This window comes from Antechinus flavipes, chromosome 3, assembly GCF_016432865.1.
Source record: "Antechinus flavipes isolate AdamAnt ecotype Samford, QLD, Australia chromosome 3, AdamAnt_v2, whole genome shotgun sequence".
Taxonomy (NCBI): Eukaryota; Metazoa; Chordata; class Mammalia; order Dasyuromorphia; family Dasyuridae; genus Antechinus; species Antechinus flavipes.
This window is the reverse complement of record NC_067400.1, coordinates 172,812,157-172,833,861: the sequence shown is the minus strand read 5'-3', so window position 1 is coordinate 172,833,861 and position 21,705 is coordinate 172,812,157. Positions and strand designations below refer to the sequence as shown.

The following is a 21,705-nucleotide window of genomic DNA, read 5'->3' as shown; positions in this document are numbered from 1 at the left end:
GGAAAGCAACTGTTCTGCCACATTTGGAAATATGGTCTGCTGACTTGGCATCTTAGGAACTTGCCTATCCAGTTTGGGGGAGGTTGTCTAACCTTGACCATAATTAAATGGACACAGAGGCTAGAGGAAAACAAGAATTCCTGCTGTCTATCAAATCATCCTAATGGCTGTTAATGTTTTGAAACCAGTTTTCTGTGCTATAGAATCTTACATGATATTCATGAAGCATTCAGGAGAAAGAAGGAAGGGATGTGTTCTATCAGATCCAGGTAGACTAAAATATCGACTCCATTGACTTTCTTTAGCTCTGTAAAATTAAAAATGTTTAATTTTTCACTTTCATCAGTCTCTTTTGGAATTATAATAACCTATCCTTGTTTATTTGCTATTTTGACTTCATCTCCTTCCTGAAAGTATAGTATAGTCTATGTATTGTTTTAAAAATGAAAGAAAAAAAAAACATTCTTTATTCCAAGAATATCAGATCTTTCCTTGGGATAATTGGAGATACTCTGGGATGGTGCCAAAATGAGGCTTGAATTAGTAACTGCTATATATATATATATATATATATATATATATATATATATATATATATATATATATATATATATATATATATATATTTGTAAACTATTAATGTAGAGGCATAGTGGAAAGTAAATTGACTTCAAGGACAGGGAAGTCTGAATTTGAGTCTCAATTATGATAAATATTGGCTATATGAACCTAGGTAAATCATTTAACCTCAAGTTAAGAGGCATAATTTCCAAAGAAGGTGTTAACCTGTAGGAATACAAAAAATTCCTTTACCTAAAGATTCCTTAAAATGTCTAGTCTTTATCCCTTAACTATGGAAACAGCTGCCTTTTGTAAAGAACTCTCAAATCCAGGAGTTAAAAGCACTTTGCATACAAAATTTTTGATTATTGTTATTACTGGCAATAATCATAGTAATAAAAAGTAGTAAGGAGGAACAGATAAGCTTGTTGAGAGATATTACTAGATTGCTTTGCCTTAAAACACTGACCTTTCATTCTATGACCCTAGTGATTCAAAGTACCTTCCTAAAAGGAAATGGGCTGACACAAAGGGATTATGGAAGTCTGTGGGAAAAAAAATTCTCTATAATGTTAAAATGTCTGGTGTGGATAGACATTTGGACAGATAGGTAGTATATGAATAGAGTGCCAGACTTGGAGTCAGAGAACCTGAGTTCAAATTTTATCTCTGACACTTAATAGCTGTGTGACTGTAGGCAAGTCACTTAACTCTGCTTCAGTTCCTCACTCTTCATCATTCAGGTTCTGAACTAGAGAAGAAAGGGCAAATCATGCCAGTATCCTTTTTTTTTTAATTGGCTGAGATTCATTTTTTAAAATTTTAATACTATTTTATTTTTCCAAATACATATAAAGATAATTTTCAACATTCATCTTTGCAAAACCTTTTTGTTGCAGATTTTTCTCCTTTTCTCTCCCCAGTTCCCTTCTGAAAACATCAAGCAATCCAATATAGGTTAAACATGTACAGTTCTTCTAAATATATTTCCATATTTGTCATGCATACACACAAAAATCAAATCAAAAGGGAAAAAACGAGAAAGAAAAAAAAAACAAGCAAACAACCCAAAAAAGGGTGAAAATACTACTGCTTTGATTCACATTAAGTCTCTGTAGTTCTTTCTCTGGATGCAGGTGGTACTTTCCATCATAAGTCTATTGGAATTGAATTGTGGAAAAGAGCCAGGTCCATCACAGTTGATCATCATATAATCTTCTTCTGACAATATCTAATATTTTCTTGGTTTCTGATCACTTCACTTAGCATCAGTTCAGTAAGTCTTTCCCATCATTTTCTGAAATCAGCCTGCTCGTTATTTCATATAGAAAAATAATATTACATTACATTCATATACCATGACTTATTTAGCCATTTTCCAACTGAAGGGCGTCCATTCAGTTTTCAGTTCCTTGTCACTACAAAAAGGGCTGCCACAAATGGGAGCTTTGTACTTAGGTATCAGATATTCATTCAGAAAGCAGGACCTTAAGAAGACAATGTGAAATTTGAAGATCATACAATAAAGACATTATAACTACTGCGTTTAAACACTAGGCATTAAAACTTTTACCACATTTTTGGGAATTTGCTTTGGGAAGGATTTCTTGGTTTGGGTTTTGTTGTTGTTGTTTTGCTTAGTCTATCAAAGAGAGCACTAGACTAAGAAATTAGAAAATCTGGCCTCTGAAAACAATAAACTTCATTTTATAACTTTTTAAAGGTTACAAAATGTTATCTTGACAAACGTTTTGAAGTAGCTAGTAGAAGTCTTACTGTCTTCATTATACATATGAAGAAACTAAAGTTCAGAGAAGTGAGATTTTCTTCAGGGTCCTGAGAAGGATTCAGGCAGATTTCTTACTTCAAGACCAAAATTTCTTTCTTTGCCTTCTAGTTTCAATTTTCTCTAGTCCCAATTCTGTTAACACATCACTGTGGGATCTTTGACTATCCACTTATTGTTGCTTTTTTTTCCTCATTTCATTCATTCCTTAAATATTTCTTAAATATGTACTTTCTCCATGGTATGTATTATATATATCCCCTCCTCCACATTCACATAATAACCACAATAGTTTAGGCTTTTATCAGTCAGCTAGTGACCTGTATTTTTTAAGCACCTACATTGTACTGCTACAACTACAACCACTACTACTACTACTACTACTACTACTACATGACTACCATTGCTACTACTACTAAGTACTACTACTACTAATATAATTGCTTACATATGTGCTATTTATGCTAAATATTTTGCATTATTATCTCATTTTAATCTTCATTATAATCTTAGGAAATGTGTTATTATTATCATCTCTATTTTACAGATAAAGAAAATGAAGCAAGGGATAAATGTCTTGCCACATAAATTATTAAGTGTTTGAAGCATATTTGAACTCAGGTCTTCCTGACTCCAGATGTAGCACTTTAGCCATTGGGCCACTTAGCTGCCCTTAGGGATGTAAAGAAATGCAAAAACAAAACAAACAAAAAATATAGGCCAAATTCTCAAGAAATTAACAGTTTAATGAGGGTTAGAACACACAAACAAATATATATATATAGGAATTGCAGACAGTCTCAGAAGAAAGGCATTAAGATTAAAGAGAACTGGGAAAAACTTATATAAACTTTTGTTATAGCTTAATCACATAATGGAACCAATTCTGACTCTGAAATTAGAGGATCTGGGTTCAAATCTTTATCCCAAAACTTTAGTATCTGTGGGACTATGAGCAAATTAATTAATTTCCCTGGGCTTTAGCTGCTTCATCTTTAAAATGAGAGGTGCAGTTCAGTGCATTTCGATTATGTCTGTCTCATGGTGATCCTATTTGGAGTTTTCTTGACAAAGATACAGGATTGATTTGCCATTTTCTTTTCTATCTCATTTTACAGATAAGGAAACTGAGGCAAACAGGGTTAAGTGATTTGCCCAGGGTCACACAGCAAGGAAGTATCTGAGGCTGGATTTGAACTCAGGAAGATGTGTCTTCTGACTCTAGGCCTAGTACTCTATCCATTGCAACATAGCTGTGCCTTTGAAATGTGAGGTAGAGAACTAGACCTGTGGTTTCTACATCTCTGGTTCTATTGTCCTTCTTACTGTTCTTTCTGCTTTCACTCTCTTTCAATCCATTCTTTAAACCAATGCCAAAATATTCCTCCTAATGCACAGGTCTGCCCTTGTCATATCTTCATTAAAAAATCATCAGTGGCTCTTATTTTTCATGGAATAAAATACAAGTTCCCAATGTGGGCATGTAAGACTTTTTACAATCTACTGCATCCAAATATTCCAGCCTACTTTCTAACACTCTCCTTCATTAATTCTCCATTCCAGCCAAATTTTTCTACTCACTATTCTCCAACCCCATCCTAACCCTCTTTCCCTTTCCATATATTTGTGCTTTGAATACCTTCTTTATCACTTTCTGTTGAATTCCTTCAAGTCATGTGTCTTATATATATCTATGCTAACTTTTTATTCAATGCTTTTCCCCAGTCTGACCTTAACTTACTGTTCTACCTTTATAGTTCCACTGCGCTATCTGTACCTTATATTATAGCCAAATTATTGCTCTAAAAATATACTTTAACTTTTCCATCTTAGTTATATTATTCCTTCTTCTGAAAATCTGCTCCCTTCTCATTTGTCACTCAAAATTCTAATTTTTATTTAAGCTAAGTTCAGAGGCTATTATCTCCAAAAAGCATTTCTCTCAGCAGAAAGCTCCTGAAAATTTTTTCTGGGGCAGTTAGTCTTGAATCTCCTTTGCCCTTTCTCCATTCTTTCCTTTATACATGCATACAAGATATATACATACATATATATATATATATATATATATATTATATATATATATATATATATAATACGCACATATGTGTAGAAGTATCATGCATATATGATACAAATATGTATTCATGATATAAGTATATTGTAATGAGCATGTATATGGAGAGAGCATGTATATTCTGTGCAAGAGCATGTATATATTTATGTACATAGTATATGTGTATATGTTATTTATTAACTTGTATATATACCATATCCTCTCTATTAGATTGTTTCCTATCCCTCAATTTCCTACCCATTAGACAATAATCACCTTGTGGGCAGGTACTGTTTCATTTTATCTTAGTATCCATAGCATCAACGAGATATCTTTGCACACAGTAGGTTCTTAATGGGGACACCTGGGTGACACAATGGATAGAGTGCTGGACCTGGAGTCAGGAAGACCTGCATTAATAGCTGTGTGGCTCTGGGTAAGTCATTTAACCTTCCTTGCCTCCTCATCTGTAAAATGAGCTGGAGAAGGAAATGACAAACCAGTATCTTTGCCACAAAAACCTCAAATGGAACCATGAAAAGTTGAATGTGACTGAAAATTATTTTTAAAAACAACAAAATAAGGTGCTTAATAAATGTTTGTTCAATTATGAAGAACTATATGAGAGGTATTATAGCAGAAAAGCAGGCTATCCCTACTTCCTTTTCCATTTTGATTTTGTAATGAATATCAATAATGTGACTAAAGGATAATACCTATTCTCAAGGAGTTTAAAGAATCTCAAAGGAGAGAAGATATGACTTGTAGCCTCTATACATAGCAATATATATTATGTTTCTTTTTTTTTTTAATAACTTTTTATTGATAGAACTCATGCCAGGGTAATTTTTTACAACATTATCCCTTGCATTCACTTCTGTTCCGATTTTTCCCCTCCTTCCCTCCACCCCCTCCCCCAGATGGCAAGCAATCTTTTACATGTTGAATAGGTTACATTATATCCTGGATACAATATACATGTGCAGAACGGAACAGTTTTCTTGTTGCACAGGGAGAATTGAATTCAGAAGGTATAAATAATCCGGGAAGAAAAACAAAAATGCAAGCAGTTTACATTCATTTCCCAGTGTTCTTTCTTTGGGTGTAGCTGCTTCTGCCCATCTTTGATCAATTGAAGCTGAATTAGCTCTCTTTTATATATTATGTTTCATTGAGAGGAGAAACTTCTAGCGATACAGAATAGCACAGAATTGATTCCTGGTGGATCAGGAAGGACTTTTAGAGGAAGTAGCATAGGATACAATGAAATTATCTTCAGTGAAAGGTAATTTTGGTTGACAGATAAAGAAAGGTCATTCTGAGCATGGAAGAATAGCAGGAGGGAAAAAGTTAAGGGCCAGCAATTTGGCTGGAATGCAGGGTTTATGGATAAGGAATGTGGCTGGAAAGGTAACTTGGGGCCAGACAGTGGAAGACATTGAATGTCAGGCTGAGTTTGTATTTTACTTGCAAAGTATAGGATTGTAACTCCTTCATATTAAAGGGCAGAACACTGAAACCCACACAACTTCCAAAACATTATAAATAGTAATAAAAAAAAAAAAAAAAGTATTCATCCTAACAATTCTAAGGTTCTAAAAAATGTACCTTTAATCTTTTCCACTGGAAAAAAAGAATGACTTGTCCAAGACCATAGAAGTAAGACCTTGAAAAAAAGTAAGTAGCTAAGCTAAAGGATTGTCCTTGTCTCTGTATTTTTCCATAAGAATAAAGTGAGAGTGTCTGTAGAAACACTTTCACTTACTTGAACTCAAAGTATTCTAGAAATTCAATATAATTCATCTATTCCTTAGGCCACTTTTACTGGAACCAGCCAGGTCTGCTAGCAGGCAAAAAAAGTAAGAAAAAATAAAATCTGGTGATCACAGAATAACCAAAGTTGGGTGGAGATTCCTTGAGTTATTTCTCATAGAAAACATCTCAATATTTATCAGTGAGGTAAGTATCAATCACCAAATTTGCTGACACCCTAACAGAAATTTAATGACCTAGTCCATGAGTCACATGGCCTGCTCTATTAGATAATATTCTCTCACCTCATTTACACAAAAGCAGCCTTTTTTGCCTTTTTTTTTTTCATTCTGATTTTTGAAAACAATCTTTTTCTTATAATGATATCAGTAGGTACTTGTTACTCTGGATATAGCCCATATTTCTAAAACAGCCTACATTTCTGCTACACTGGGAGATTCAGAAAATTGTTTTCCCTTCAGAGTACCCTGTGAGGATAAATAATGCATAATGAATATTCCCATTTTACTGAAAGAGAAACTGAGAGTGAAGAATGTGAAGGGATTTGCTTGAAATCTAATAGGTCCAGCTTAAATTCTGTTGTTTCTCATTGCAATCTAGGGCTTTGAATCAAGAGACCTCTGACCTTCTTTGTTAAATTGCAAAAGGTAACACTCTTGGGGAGCCAAGCACAAAATACTTTATTAGAGCAAGAAATACAATTAATGGTCATATTTATTATTACCCCTAATGAGGCCCCTTGGAAGTAAGGCAGTGTGTTTGATTTATTAGTAGTAACTCAATGACTACTAACACTAAAATAGTAACAGTTAGTGTCTGCTCCCGAGGGGTGGTGGCTGAGCCCTTCTCCTATATTCCAGGAGGGATTCCTGTGGTTTGGCCTCTTCATGCAGGCCCCAAGGTTCAGGATAACTAACTCCTTTCAAGGTGCCTTTAGTCCCAAGGTTCAGTTTATTCTGTTTGCAAAACCAAACTGAGAGAGAATGCAAATAAAATGTGAGTGCTTTGGAAGCTAAGACTGCTTGTATTCCCGCACAGCTAAGTACTCTTTTCTTAAGCCCTCCCCATTCTCAAAAAAGATTTTAAAAGACCAATTCTTAGCTTTGACTTAACTTCTCTATCTTGGAAGCAGAGATCTAAGGAAAATTAGCTTCAAATAATTGCCTTTCCCCAAGAACATACTTTATATTTTTTTAAGTATTTACAGGGTAATATATAATGTATGAAATTTTCAATGCTGAACTGATTTTTTTGATTAATTGCCCATTGGGGACTGTTAAGTGGACCACTAGATAGTATGCTAAGTCCTAGGCAACTCTAGCATGTACTTTGTATATTCTACACAATTTTTTTTTGTTGTTCCATCATTTTTCAGTCATGTCCAACTCTTTGTGACCCTATTTAAGGGTTTTCTTTGCAAAGATACTGGAGTGGTTTGCCATTTCCTTCTCCAGTTCATTTTACACATGAAGAAACTAAGGGGAAAAAAATGTTAAATGCCCTGTCCAGGAAGATGACTCTAGGCTCACTAGGCCTACTAGTGACTAGGCCTACTAGAGACTAGGCCCACTGCACCACCTAGATCTAAAATTACACAATATACAAAAACTAGATAGTCATTTAAAGGGATATTTGTAGACCCCATTGGGATGTATGGGGGGGGGGAGGCTTATAAATGCTGACCTATTGCATTTAATTTTTGGATATAGAAGATTTTACAATAATGTAAATAGGAAGAACTCTAAAACATTGAAAGGAGTCAAACTCTGAGTAATCTTAAAGACCAGTCTTGGTCCTGGAGAACAGATGATGAAACGTACTCTCTTCCACAGAGAAGTTGGAGACTAAGGATGTGAGGTGTTGTACTCACTGCATGAAAAATGATTATGTCCCTAGGTTTGTTTGTTTCCTTATTACAAAAGGGAACTCAGTGAGGGAGTTATTAATAGAAATATGGGAAAGCCGTGATAAAGTTTTTAAGCTAATATGTGTCAGATTTAGAAGCTGAACACACGTGTTTCTAAGAATTAGAGCCATTCCAAAATGGAATGGCTTACCTTACAAGATAGTAAATTACCTACCACAGTGGTATTCAAATGTATGATGGGTGAGAATTTTGTAAAGAAGATTTAGTATTTGGGTAGGGATTTAGATTAGATGATCTCAAAGGTTTCTTTTAATCTTAGAATTCTATAATGAAGAAAACCCCTTTGTAAGCCCCTTACAGTGGCAGGTAGGTGATGCAGTGGACAGAGTGCAGGGCCTAGAGTCAAGAAAACTCACCTTCCTGAGTTCAAATCTGGACTTGGACACTGACTAGTTGGTGATTCTGGGCAAGTCATTTTGCTCTGTTTGCCTCAATTTCCTCATCTGTAAAATGAACTTGAGAAGGAAATGACAAAAAATTCTCAACATCTTTGTCAAGAAAATCCCAAATGGTCAGTCATGACATGACTGAAAAACAAGTGAACAACAACCAAAAAAACCCCAAAACAAACCCCTTAGAACAGAATGATTTCTGTGGAGAAAATATCTCAGCAAAATCAAATATCTCTCTGGTTTGATATTAGTGTAAAATACATAAACAAATCTGGACTATGTGTAACCTTCTGGGTCTAATCTAACTCAGGTTCATATTCTGCTTCCTCTATACTAGAGCTCTGAGTTAGGAAAGTCTTAAATTAAATTTCCTTATTAGTAAGGATTGTCTTACTCATTATTACCATGATATTTCTATTCTGTTATTATATCTGCATCTCCATTGCCTAGCACATAGTAGGAACTTAAATTCTTGTTGATTAGTTGAGTTCTCTTAACACACTAGCTACAGTGGCCCAATCTCCTAGCAAGATTAATGAAAAAATTAGTAAGTCATTGACGGGATTCATAACTTCATGACCCTGGAGGGCGGTGTCTATCTTGGAAGCAAGAATCTTGTCTGTTGTTGTTAAATTCCTGTTAACTGCTCTTTATAAGAATGAATGCTAGCCATAGGGGACTCAGCCAAATTTTAGTGACCCAACTAAAAGACTCAGACAGCTAAGAGTCTGGCTCATCCTGATAGGAAATTAGTTTATGTTTGAGTCTACAGCATTATCGCAGTTGTTTGATTATGAGGGTGTCAGTGGGGTAGCCCTTTAAATCTTTAAAAACTGGCACTAGCAAACTTAATGGCAAGCCCAATATTGTACCTCCTCTTTCTCTTAGAAGGATGTGAATGGTCTTCATTTTGACTTAAGAATTTTTTCCTCCATGTTTCTTTTTATAAATTGGTTTTCATTAACCAGGCTGTTTTAATCTTGTTTTATGTTTATAAAAAGAAAGGTAGTTTGGTACAATAGAAAAAAATATCAAACTTGAAGTCTTGGTGACAGAAGATACTTATGTCTGGATTCTGCCTTTAATACTTACTGAGCCTTGCAACCCTAGGCAAGTTATTTCTCCATATATTTTAGATTCTTTTTATGTACAGGATAACAATTCATTATTTGTATTTGCCATACAAGATATTGTGAATATCAAATTAAATAATTATGTAATGTGCTATGTGATCCTTACAATCCTATATAAATGTCAGCTGTTATTAATATAATACCCAGGGATAGGGATAGGGACTTGACCTGTGATTTCATTAGTTGATTGAGCTTCTGACTGAGGAAATTCCTTCTACCAATGTAAATTAGTACCTTTTCTTCATCTTTTCAAACATTAAATTCATTTTATTCTCACAACACCTCTGAGAAGCAAGGGTTATTATTGCCCCATTTTATATATGAGAAAGCGGAGGCTGTAGAGGTTAACTGACTTGTTCAGACTCACATGCTAAGTGTCAGAAGCTAGAACTCAGGATCTTCCTTTCTTTAGATATAGGACTGTGTCCATTGCCCTGCTTACTTTCCTGAAAAGGTGTTTGTTTTTTTTTTTTTATTTTCCTAGTTACATGTAAAATATTTTTTAATTTCTCTTTTCCTTTTTTTATTTTAATGATATTTTATTTTTTCAAATAGCCACAAAGATAGTTTTCAACATTCACCTTCACAAAACCTTGTATTCCACTTTTTTCTCCCTCTTCCCCCACCCCTTTCCCAAGACAGCAAGCAATCCAATATAGGTTAAACATGTGCAATTCTTGTAAACATTCCCATATTCATCATTCTGTAGAAGAAAAATCAGATCAAAAGAGAAAAAATACGAGAAAGAAAGAACAAGGAAACAACAATAAAAACAAAAAAAAGTAAAAATATTATGTTTTGATCCACATTCAATCTCCATAGTTCTCTCTCCGGATTGAAATTGCACTTTCTATCACAAGTCTATTGGAGTTGCCTTGAATCACCATGTTATTGAAAAGAGCCAACTCCATCAGAATTGATCATCATATAATTTTGTTGTTGCTGTGTACAATGTTCTTTTGGTTCTGTTCTCTTCACTCAGCATCAGTTTATATAAGTCTTTCCAGGCTTTTCTAAAATCAGCCTGCTCAACATTTCTTATAGAACAATAATATTCCATTATATTTATATATAATAACTTATTCAACCATTCCCCAACTGAGGGGCATCCACTCAATTTCCACTTCCTTGCCACTACAAAAAAGATAGCTACAAACATTTTTGCACATGTGGGTCCTTTTTCCTCTTTGGGAATCAGACCACTGAGAGACTGCTGAATAGGAGGATATGCACAGTTTAATAGCCCTTTGGGCATAGTTCCAAATTGTTGTCTAGAATAGTTAGATCACTTCACAGCTCCACTAGCAATGCATTAATGTCCCAGGTAAAATGATTTTTGGCATGTTTGAATTCCAAATTCTCTCCCTTCCTGTCTCCCCACCATCCCTACCCCCCACATTGAGAAGGCACATGTAAAGTTATGCAAGACATTTCCATAAAAGTTATATTGCAAAAGAAAACATAGCTCCCTACTCCCCCCAACCTCAGGAAAAATAAAGTTTAAAAAAAGTATGTTTCAACCTATATTCAGACACAATCAGTTCTTTCCTTGGGTATGAATAACATTTTTCATCATAAGTCCTTCAGAGTAGTTCTAGATCAGAGTATTGTTGAGAATAGCCAAGTCATTCACAGCTGATCTTCCCATTATTATTTTGTACATAGTCCTCTTCCTACAACGGTAAGCAATTTGACATGGGTTATATGTATATGCAATCACAAAGATATATTTTCCTTACTAGTCACAGTTGACTTAAACAGATCAACAGGAAAAAAGTGGAAAAAAATAAAGTGAAAATAGTGTGTATGCTTCAGTCTGCATTCAGAAGAAGTCCTTAGTTCTTTCTCTGGATGTGTATAGCATTTTCTAGCATATGTATTTTGTCTTTGTTTTGAATTACTATATTATTGAGAAGAGTCTAATCATTCATAGTTAGTCATCACATGTTGTTGATGGTACTTTATATAGTGTTTTCCTGGTTCTGCTCACTTCATTTTGCATCAATTCTTACAAGTCTTTCTAGGTTTTTCTGAAATCTGCCTGCTCATATTTTCTTATTGCACAATAATATTCTGCTGCATTCATATACCATAATTTATTTAACCATTCCCCAATTGATGGACATTTTGAAAAGCTTTAAAAGAAAGTTTAGAGAGTTGTCTAAAAGAAGGAGAGGTTAAGTCACTTGTCCAGTGTTACCCAGCTTGCACCCAGGGGCAGCATGACATAGTATGGTAGATAGAAAACTTATTAAAGCCATTAAGACTTGAATTCAATATGTGTCAAATATAATGGAAATTGGATAGTGAATCTATCAGAAAGTTCATATATTCTTTGCCTCCTTAGATTCTTCAGGAGGGCAATCTCACAGTTGTTCTTAAGTCTTCCTCCCTCCCCTCTATCTCTCATATCCAGCCAGTTATTATTCAATTTTTGTATATTCTATCTCCACAATATATTTTCAGTTATGCCCTTCTCTCCAGTCACACACTTATCACTTTTAATTCAGGCCCTTGTTTCCTGTTGACTGGCTTTTTTCCAGGCTTCTGGGTAATGCAATGATAGAATGCTAGACATAGATTTAAGAAGATATGTGTTCAAATTCAGCCTTAGTCATTTAATAGCTGTGTGACCTGGACAAGTCCCTTAACCACTGCCTGTTTCAGTTTCCTCAAATGCAAAAGGAAAAAAAAAATAACACTTACATCCCAGAGTTTTGGGGGTTTTTTTTGGTAACATTTTGAATTCCAAGAATAGTTTTGAGCATCAGATGAAATATGTATAAAACACCTAGCAAACTTTGAAGTGTTATATAAATGGTAGGTATTAGTATTTGCCTGACTGGGCCTGGAATTAGAAAGAACTGAGTTCACATAGGACCTCAGAAATTTACTATCTATATAACTTAAAGATATCTTTCAAACTCTGTTTGCTTCAACTATAAAATGGGGGTAATAACACCTACTCCCTAGGTATGTTGAGGGGATCAAATAATATGATATTTATAAATCATTTAGCATAGTGCCTTTTTCTTCCTTCCTTCTCTCCTTCTTACTCTCCTTCCCTCCCTCCCTCCCTTCCTTCTTCCCTTTCTTCCTTCCTTTTCCTATAGCCTAGCTAACTCTTAACAATGTTTAATTTTAGAGAACTAAGGAATAGAACCTATATCTGGATGAAGAAAGTCCTGAGTTCTAGCCTCTTACTCTTAGGATGTAAGTCAGAGCATTTTTCTCAATTTCTGCCACCCTCAGTTTCCTCATCTATAAAATAGGAACAACAATAAGCCTCTATGTTCCAGGACTATCATGAGGATAAGTGAACTCAATTTTTATAGTGTTTTGTAAAACTTAAAACACTATATAAATTCCATTGTAATTACTATTATTATTATTATTATCATTATTATTATTTGTTTCCAACATGTAACCCGGCTCATTGCATTTTAGTCTCCTTCACATATATTCTCTAACACTAAACTAGGTCTCTACCATTCACCACTTATAACATTCCAATTCCCATCACCCATCTCTTTCCCTTATGCCACAAAGGCCCACCCTTTTTACCCATTCTTCCTAGAATCCCTAGATTCTCTCAAAGTTCAGATCACGTCATTTCTTACAGGAAAACCTATGCAGAGCTCTGTAAATGCTAGTGCTCCACCCTGCAAATATTACTTTACATGTTTGTTGTTCAGTCATGTCCAACTCTTTGTTACCTCATTTGGGATTTTCTTGGCAAAGATACTGGAGTCATTTGCCATTTCCTTCTCCAACTCATTTTACAGATGAAAAAACTGAAACAAACAGGGTTAAGTGACTTGCTCAGGGTCATACAACTAGTAGGTGTCTAAGACTGTATTTGAATTCAGGTCTTTCTGACTCTGGTTCCAACAGAGTCTATCCATTGCACCACCTAACCAATGTATGTATTTGTCCATACTTTGCATGTATATTGTATCTAAAATTCCTGTATAAATTGCTCTCTCTTCTCAAAAGAATACAAACTCTTTGGAAAGGGCAGAATATGTTTCCCCTTTATTTTTATATCTTTATTACCTAGCACCATGTCTAACATAGAACAGATACTTAGTAAAAAGTTTTTTGAGGAATGAATGAATTTCCATTTTTCTTGACTTTCAAAGAAATGCTCGGAATGATGCTTATTATCACTTCATAGGTTTGAAGCTTCAAGTGTAGTACTCAATAGATTGTTGAGAAACAAAAGAAACACAAACGGTAATGCCCAGGTTATGGTCACATAACCAAAATCCAAGTTCTTTAAAAGTGTGGTTTGCTGAAGGGGGGTTGATATAATTTTTCCAATTTATTTTTTAAGTAAAAATATAACTTACTATTTAAAGAGTTAACCCTAACTTTAACCAAGACTACTAATCATTTTTTTTTAAAAAAGAGGTACTCAATTAATTGTACCAGATTTATTTTATTTTGATTTAATAGTATTTTATTTTTTCCAATTACATGTAAAAATAGTTTTCAACATTCATTTTTTGTAAGATTCTGTGTTTCAATTTTTTCTCTCCCTCCCTTACCTCCTCACCCCAAGACATCAAACAATCTGATATGGGTTATGCATGTACAATCATTTTAAATATTTCCATAGTAGTCATATTGTGAAAATAAAATCAGAACAAAAGGGGAAAACTATGAGAAAGCGGGGGGAGAAGTAAAAATAGTATGCTTTAATCTGTATTCAGTCTCCACAGTTCTTTATCTGAATGCAGATAGCATTTTCTATCCCAATTCTCCAGGTGCACAGATTTAAAGAAATCACTAATCATAAATCTAACATGTGGAAGGCTTAAAAAGAACATTTCTTTTGTCCACTTTAAATAATTCACTTTAGCATTGGTAGTCCTTTACGTAGTTTCTTTGTGGGTCTCTATTGCATACAGAGCATCTTTGAATATTGGAAAGATTTTACTGACTTGTAAAGAGTCAAGTAGCACTTTTTCTTGTTAGAGTAATTTTATATATATCTCATTATGTTTCAACATTAAGTTGAAGCAGAAGAAGCCTCTGCAGTTGTTTGTTCTCCCTCTAATCAGAGAATCTATATAATCAGCCATAGTCAGTCAGTGAAAGGGAGGACAAACATTAGCTGTTCACTCTACTGCTAGCAATTTGTTTAGTCTCATTTCATCATGGAAAGAAATAGAAAGAAAAAGCAAGGGACTCAAGCAAAAACTAGGAATTAGGTTTTTCAGTTTGAAGGGAGTAATTTTCTTATTTTTTAACATTAGTCCTTAGCATTTTAAGACCAGAATTGGTCTTACTCAACATTTGCAATGAATGGTCCCTTAGCAACCATCCCACATAGGATTAGATACAAACTATTGCTTCTGATACAGCTGTTTTCTTTTAAAGAACTTGGAAGTGATAAATATTACAATTTCACTAGAAAATAACTTTGGGAAACAGAGAAAAATGAACTTAATAAGGCTTTTGAAGAAAGCTATCAAGTAGTTTTACACCATAGGACTACCTGAGTTCTCTCAGCTTAGTAAAAAGAGGGGAAAAAAGAAGGCAGGGAGATGCAGAATAAATGTTGGGTTTTTTTTGTGTTTTTTGACATTTGGTATATTTAGTATGGGGTGAGACCAGTGCAAATTGAAAAAGTTGGCATTTTTCAGTTCCAGGAGTCTTGTGATGAAAAGAGCCATATGACCGAGTATGGATCATAACATAGTATTTTCACTCTTTTTGTTGTTGTTTGCTTGCATTTTGTTTTCTTTCTCAGTTTCTTTTTTTCCTTTTGATCTGATTTTTCTTGTGCAGCGTAACTGTGGAAATATGTATAGAAGAATTGCACATGTTTAACATATATTGAATTACTTGTCGTCTAGGGGAGTGGGTAGAAGGAAAGAAGGGAGAAAAAATTTGGAATACAAGGTTTTGCAAGGTAAATGTTGAAAATTATGCATATGTTTTGAAAATAAAAGGTTTTAATAAAAGCAAAAAATAATAATTTTTAAAGTTAAATTCATTGTTTTCTGTTGTTGAACAGGTGGCATGTTCAGTTTTGCAAGTGAGCAATATTTTTTTTTATTATAACTTTTTATTGACAGAGCCCTTGCCTGGGTAATTTTTTTTACAACATTATCCCTTGCACTCACTTCTGTCCCGACTTTTCCCCTCCCCTTCTTTCATCCCCTCCCCCAGATGGCAAGCAGTCCTATACAAATTAAATATGTTGCAGTGTATCCTAGATACAATCAATATATGTGTGCAGAACCGAACAGTTTTCTTGTTGCACAAGAAGAATTGGATTCAGAAGGTAAAAATAACTTGGGAAGAAAGACAAAAATGTAAGCAGTTTACATTCATTTCCCAGTGTTCTTTCTTTGGGTGTAGCTGCTTCTGTCCATCCTTGATCAATTGAAACTGAGTTAGATCTCTTTGTCGAAGAAATCCACTTCTATCAGAATACATCTTCATACAGTATCATTGTTGAAGTATATAATGATCTCCTGATTCTGGTCATTTCACTTAGCATCAGTTCATGTAAGTCAAGTGAGCCATGTTTTGCATGTGGATCATAATATTTCTGTAAAATATTTCTGTATTATGAAAAAAAGAAAGGGTTGGAATTTTTAAAATATTAAAACATTATCTAAAAGTTTTTGAAAGTAGTTGTAAGGTGAATTTAATATTTAATATTAATGGTTCTTTGTGGTTAAACCAAGTTAAATAAACAGATTTTGTTTGAAACTTGGCAAATCTCATAATATGTATCCGGAACTATCCATCAATTTAGGAGACCAAGAGGGCAAAATCATATTATCCATTATCCAGATTGCCTATTTGGATTGTAGTTGGAGTAACAGGATTGTTAGACTATCAATGCCATCTCTATAGAATACAGCAGGATTAGAAAGTGTCATATAAGTGACAATACCAATTCTGTAACAAAAAAATAAATCCTAAAGAATTCCATAGGATACAGACTCAACAGGCACCTATTTGCCTGACAATAGTGTCCTTCAGCAGCTTCAATGTCAGGTCGTGGCTCTGAATCTTTTTCTTTGAGGTAAGTTCTTCATCTCTTGAGTCATTTATATCCTTGATTCCGTCTCTACCAACATTTATTTATCGTTCTTGTAGTGATTTGGAGGGAACAGATTTCATAATGGTACTCTGATACAACTAATCAATTCATTTCACAAGAATAATTTTTGCAAGTAATGGAAGGTTCATGGGACTAATTGTTGTGCAGAATTAGAGTCCTTCAAGTCATGATCCAGTGAAAAGAGCATTAGTTTTGCAATCAGGGAAGTTGAGTTCAAGAACCTGACTTTTCTTGTCTGTAAAATGAGGAGGTTGAACTAGATGGCCAGTCCTCTGTCATATTATCAAAAGTTCCTTCGGTAGGATTCTTAAGCTAATCAAAGACTAATAGAAAGTTGAATCTTGAATAAATCCTAACTTCTAAATCATATCTTTTCCAACTAATGTTGGCCTTCTTGCAGTGCTGAGAGAATAAGTTTTTATGGATATCCTGAACAAGGAAGTCCACCAGCTATTTGACAAAGGTCATTTCTGCTATTAGCACTTTTAGCTTTTTTTCTGATTTGCCTCTTCATTCAGAATAAGAAGTGTCACATTGTACAAAGGGTATTGTCACAGATACCATTGCATAAGCGCCCTTCTGTAGCAAAGGGAAAGCAGTTAGCTAGGTTATTCTCTACTTTTCCTTTTGGTTTTTATCCACTGATTCTTCTTACTTATTGTTTCATGGCCAACACTTTACCTCTTAGATAACAGGGTTAAGTAGCTTTCTGGACAATCACTGCCAATGTTTACTCTGTGACTCATTTGTCAACAACTTCTCCAAGACATGGCCAAAACCACTCATCAAAAGCACTTGTTCTAAAATAGTTACTATCTCAATTCACTTAGGAAAAAGAACAGCCAAGTTGACTCCAAACTTAGGCTATGGGTTTGCTAGTATGGGCCATCAGTCATTAACTAACTGGCTGTATCATGAAATTAATTATTGCGTTAATCAACCCTTTTTCTTTTTTCCTCATAGGAATATTTTTATCCAAGATATTTAGGTGAGTCTTAATTATTACTTTTCTTTCATTGACATTGTGGAAAGATGTATGTTATATTGGATAGACACAAAACAATTATTAGGCTTTACCTACTTACTAACTTAAGTGGAGAGAATTGTCTAATTATATCCTAGTGTGGGTACTCATAATATCATACAGGTCAATTTTTTAACTAAGATTTTCACTAAGTGACCCATATTGGCTGATCCTAAAGGCATTGTCTAAAAAACAGTTTGGCTGAGAATCTGTCCATATTACTTAGAAATAGTCTGCAAGAGGCATGGTAGATTCTAAATATGAACCCAGAGAATCGGAATTTGAATTCTGATGTTGCTGTTATTTATATGTAAAAAGTCAGGCTAGATGGCTTCTGAGGTTTCTCACAAGTTCAAATCTATAACACTATACTTTACAGTTATAAAGGAGCCTGGGTAAGGAAACATGCTCCTAAAGTAAAAGACATTTCTGTAAACTTCTTGCTGATTTTATACTTTCAAAAATTCATTTCTGGGATCTAAATTTTGACTACAAAAGCAACATATTTCTTTCTGATCAGTACTGCCATAAAACATTGTAATTGATTTTCAGTGAAAAATCTTGATGTTTCCCAGGTACAGGAAACAGGACAGGGATTCTTTTACATACAAAGGAATGCTGTTTGGGATGCCCATCTTCATTTCAGATCCTATTCTTTCCATTCCCTGGGTATGAACCTACTGGCAAAAATATTTTTTAGAACAGTTGTAGTTGAATGAATTTACCCATAAAGGATGAGGAAAAGAATAAAAACCTCTGCATGTTGGATGCCATCTAGACTCTGGGTTTGGGGGCAATCCTTCATCTAGGCACTTTAGATATTTTCCTAAATCTGAATCAACAGTAGGACCTCATTAAACTTCAGAGAGGTATAAGAAGGAAGAAAAGAAGCATTTATTAAGAATCTACTGTGTATATTTTGTTGTTTGTTTTTTATTGTTGTTTGCATAGTTTTGTTTTCTTCCTTATTTTTTCCCCTTTTTGATTTGATTTTTCTTGTGCAGCATAATTGTGGAAATGTATATAGAAGAAGTGCATATGTTTAACATATATTGAATAACTTGCTGTCTAAAAGATGTGGGGGGAAGGGAGGGAGAAAAAAATTGGAACACAAAGTTTATGCATATATTTTGAAAATAAAAAGCTAAAAAAAAAACCCTAACCAATTTTTTGAAAAAAAAGAACGTTCAACGTTCTTAGGTGTGGTATGGCAGCTAGGTGGTAAAATAGATAGCATACCAGAACTAGAGTCAGGAAGATTCATCTCCCTGAGTTCAAATTTGGCCTCAAATACTTTCTAGCTGCATAATCCTAGAAGTTACTTCACCCTGTTTGCTTCAGTTTCCTCATCTGTTTAAAAAAAAGACAAAAAAAGAAAATGGCTAACCATTCTAGTAACTTTGTTGAAAAAACCTCAAATGAGGTCATGAAGAGTTGGACATAACTGAAAAATCACTGAAAAATAAAATGTTCAAATGTTTACAAATATTATCCCTTTTTGACCCTCACAACAAGGCTGCAAGAGTTGGTGTTTATAATTATCTCCATTTTATATTGAGAAAACTGAGGCAGACTGGTTCTAAATTACTTATCCAGCGTCATTCAATAGCTGAGTATCTGTGGTTAAGTTTGAACTTGGGTCTCCTTGACTGTACCCACCTGGCTGCTTCTATGAATGGAATTTTAAAATGGCCTTAGAGGCAGAAGAGACTTGGCAACTGATTTAATCTAATTCTAATCTTAGATTTAATTTATAATTGCTGAATTTAATTGTCATCTAATTTTTTTGAGGCCTAATTTCTTCAGCTTGAAATAAGAATACAGAAATATCTCTTTCATCTTTCTGACAGTATTGTTGTGAGGCTGAAATGAGATGTTTATAAAGGGTTTTTGTCCATCTTAAAAAGCACTAGAAAAATGTCAACTCTTAGGGAAAGTAGATAAAGATATTTATCAGTTCTAAAACTCTGGTCACAATTCAAATCCTACCTCTGACACTTACCAGCTAGTTGATTTTAGGGAAGAAGTCACTTAGCTATTCTAGAACTCTTATTTCCTCATTTATAAGATGAGAGGCTTGACCTCAAAAAATCCCTTCTAGCTCTAATCTATGATTTGTTACATTCTGGCCATCCTCATTGGCATATCAGAGACCTCAATGTACATTGTTAGATGTGTTGCTATATAATAGCAACTTCAATTGAGTAACGGTTAATGTTTACTTAAATTTTTGATAGCTCATAGAATCTTGGGTAGACTGTTCTAGTTTTAGTTTGTTTGAGTAATTCTCATTTTTGTTGTTTGCCTAGGAAAATTTTACATTTATATTATATAGGCCATCTGGAATATTATATATGTGAATTTTCCCTCCCAAGTATTGTTGAAAGATATATAGTAGACATTCTCAAATATGACCATCTGATAGAAGTTTCTTCTAATGAACATGTGCCTTTCTCTTCTTACAGATTGCATCACGAAATATGGTTCCCCTTATGCCAAAAATGTAAATTTCATTTCATGTGTTCGTGGTAAGTCTCTTTTCTGTATTTCTTATTCTAAATACTATAGTTTAACTGGATATGAGTTTTATTCTTTGTTTAAGGATTTCAAATACCTTCTTTTTCTTAAGGAGGCAATGAGGTCTTCCCTAGGACTGGTTTTGTTGTTTTGGGGTGTTTGGGTTTTGTTTTTGGAGTTGTTTTGGGTCTTTTTTTTGCACTGTCTCTCCTTGAAATGCTCTTCCTCCTCCTCCAATTCAGCACTTCTGCCAAGGCACTTATCAGGTGCCACCTTTCCTCAACCGCTGAAATTACCCACTATTTACTCTGCATGTTCTTGTACTTACCCATAAGTGTGTACCTGTGCACATAAGTACACGTTCTTCCTTGTGTTCTGTTACATTCTCTTCCTCCACCAGTACCACATCTCTAGTAAAAGGCAAACTTTTTGAGGAACGACTTTTTCCTCTTTTTTTCCTCTTTGTATTACCAGTGTTGAAAACAGTGTTTTGTGCTTAATCATAATCATAAAAGCATTTATATAGCATCAACGTGTGCTAAGCACTGTGTAAATACTTTGTAACTATTGCCTCATTTGATCTTCACTACAACTCTTGGAAGTAACTGCTATCATCCCCATTTTATAGTTGAAGAAATTAAGACAAGTGGAGTTTAAATACCTTACTGGAGGCTATATAGCCAATAAATGTCTAAGGATGAATTTAAAGAATACTGTAAGCTTAGCACACTATCCTCTGAACCATCTAACTGACTCTATTAAAGTCTGCACTTTGTAGGTACTTTGTAATTGTTCATTATGTTGAATTGAATTGAACTCTAACTGAATTGAATTGGAATTTCTGACAAAGGAAAAGGAAAAATAATGAGGGAATAAATAATTCATTTTAATGAGGAAATAATTCATTTTCAAGGACTCATGGGCTTAACTAGATTCATGAGTTGTGTCTTAAGAAATCAAATAAGAAACATAACCCTCCACATTGTCAAATGTGCATTGAGCTTTCATCAGAGCTAAGCTTGAGTTCTTGCTTTGACTCTATATGATAGCAAACCACTTAATTTTTTTTAACCTGTTTCTTATTATATAAAATATATATATTTTTTACTATCTAATTCCTAGAGTTGTGAAGAAAGTATTTTGTAAACCTTAAAACATTATAGAAATTAGGAGTTTTATTATTTTTTTTTATTTGGCAAAGTTATTATGGTGCTGGTGTTTATTGTGAAGTTTGAGTAAAATGAGATAGTATATAAAGATCTGTTGGGATTGAGCATCCCTTGGAGATTAAATAATTAATGAGCTATAAAGTCTGCCTCCCTGGGCTAATCACTAGTTATTTAATCCTGTGTTTATTTTTCCATTAGACATTTCATATGTGATTTCCATTCCATTACACTAGAATAATATGATAGCCTCCCTCACATATGGTGAATTTGTGGGTGTTGG

The 21,705-nt window shown here is 34.2% G+C and overlaps 1 protein-coding gene across 1 annotated transcript in view; it reads left to right on the top strand.

The window, feature by feature from the left end:
- Window positions 1-21,705, top strand: part of GAS6 (growth arrest specific 6) — a 97,324-nt gene that overhangs the window by 27,987 nt on the left and 47,632 nt on the right. The window contains exons 3-4 of the mRNA XM_051984254.1: window positions 17,679-17,703; window positions 20,205-20,267. Of these exons, the coding sequence (XP_051840214.1) occupies window positions 17,679-17,703; window positions 20,205-20,267 (88 nt within the window). The remainder of the gene's footprint in view (window positions 1-17,678; window positions 17,704-20,204; window positions 20,268-21,705) is intronic.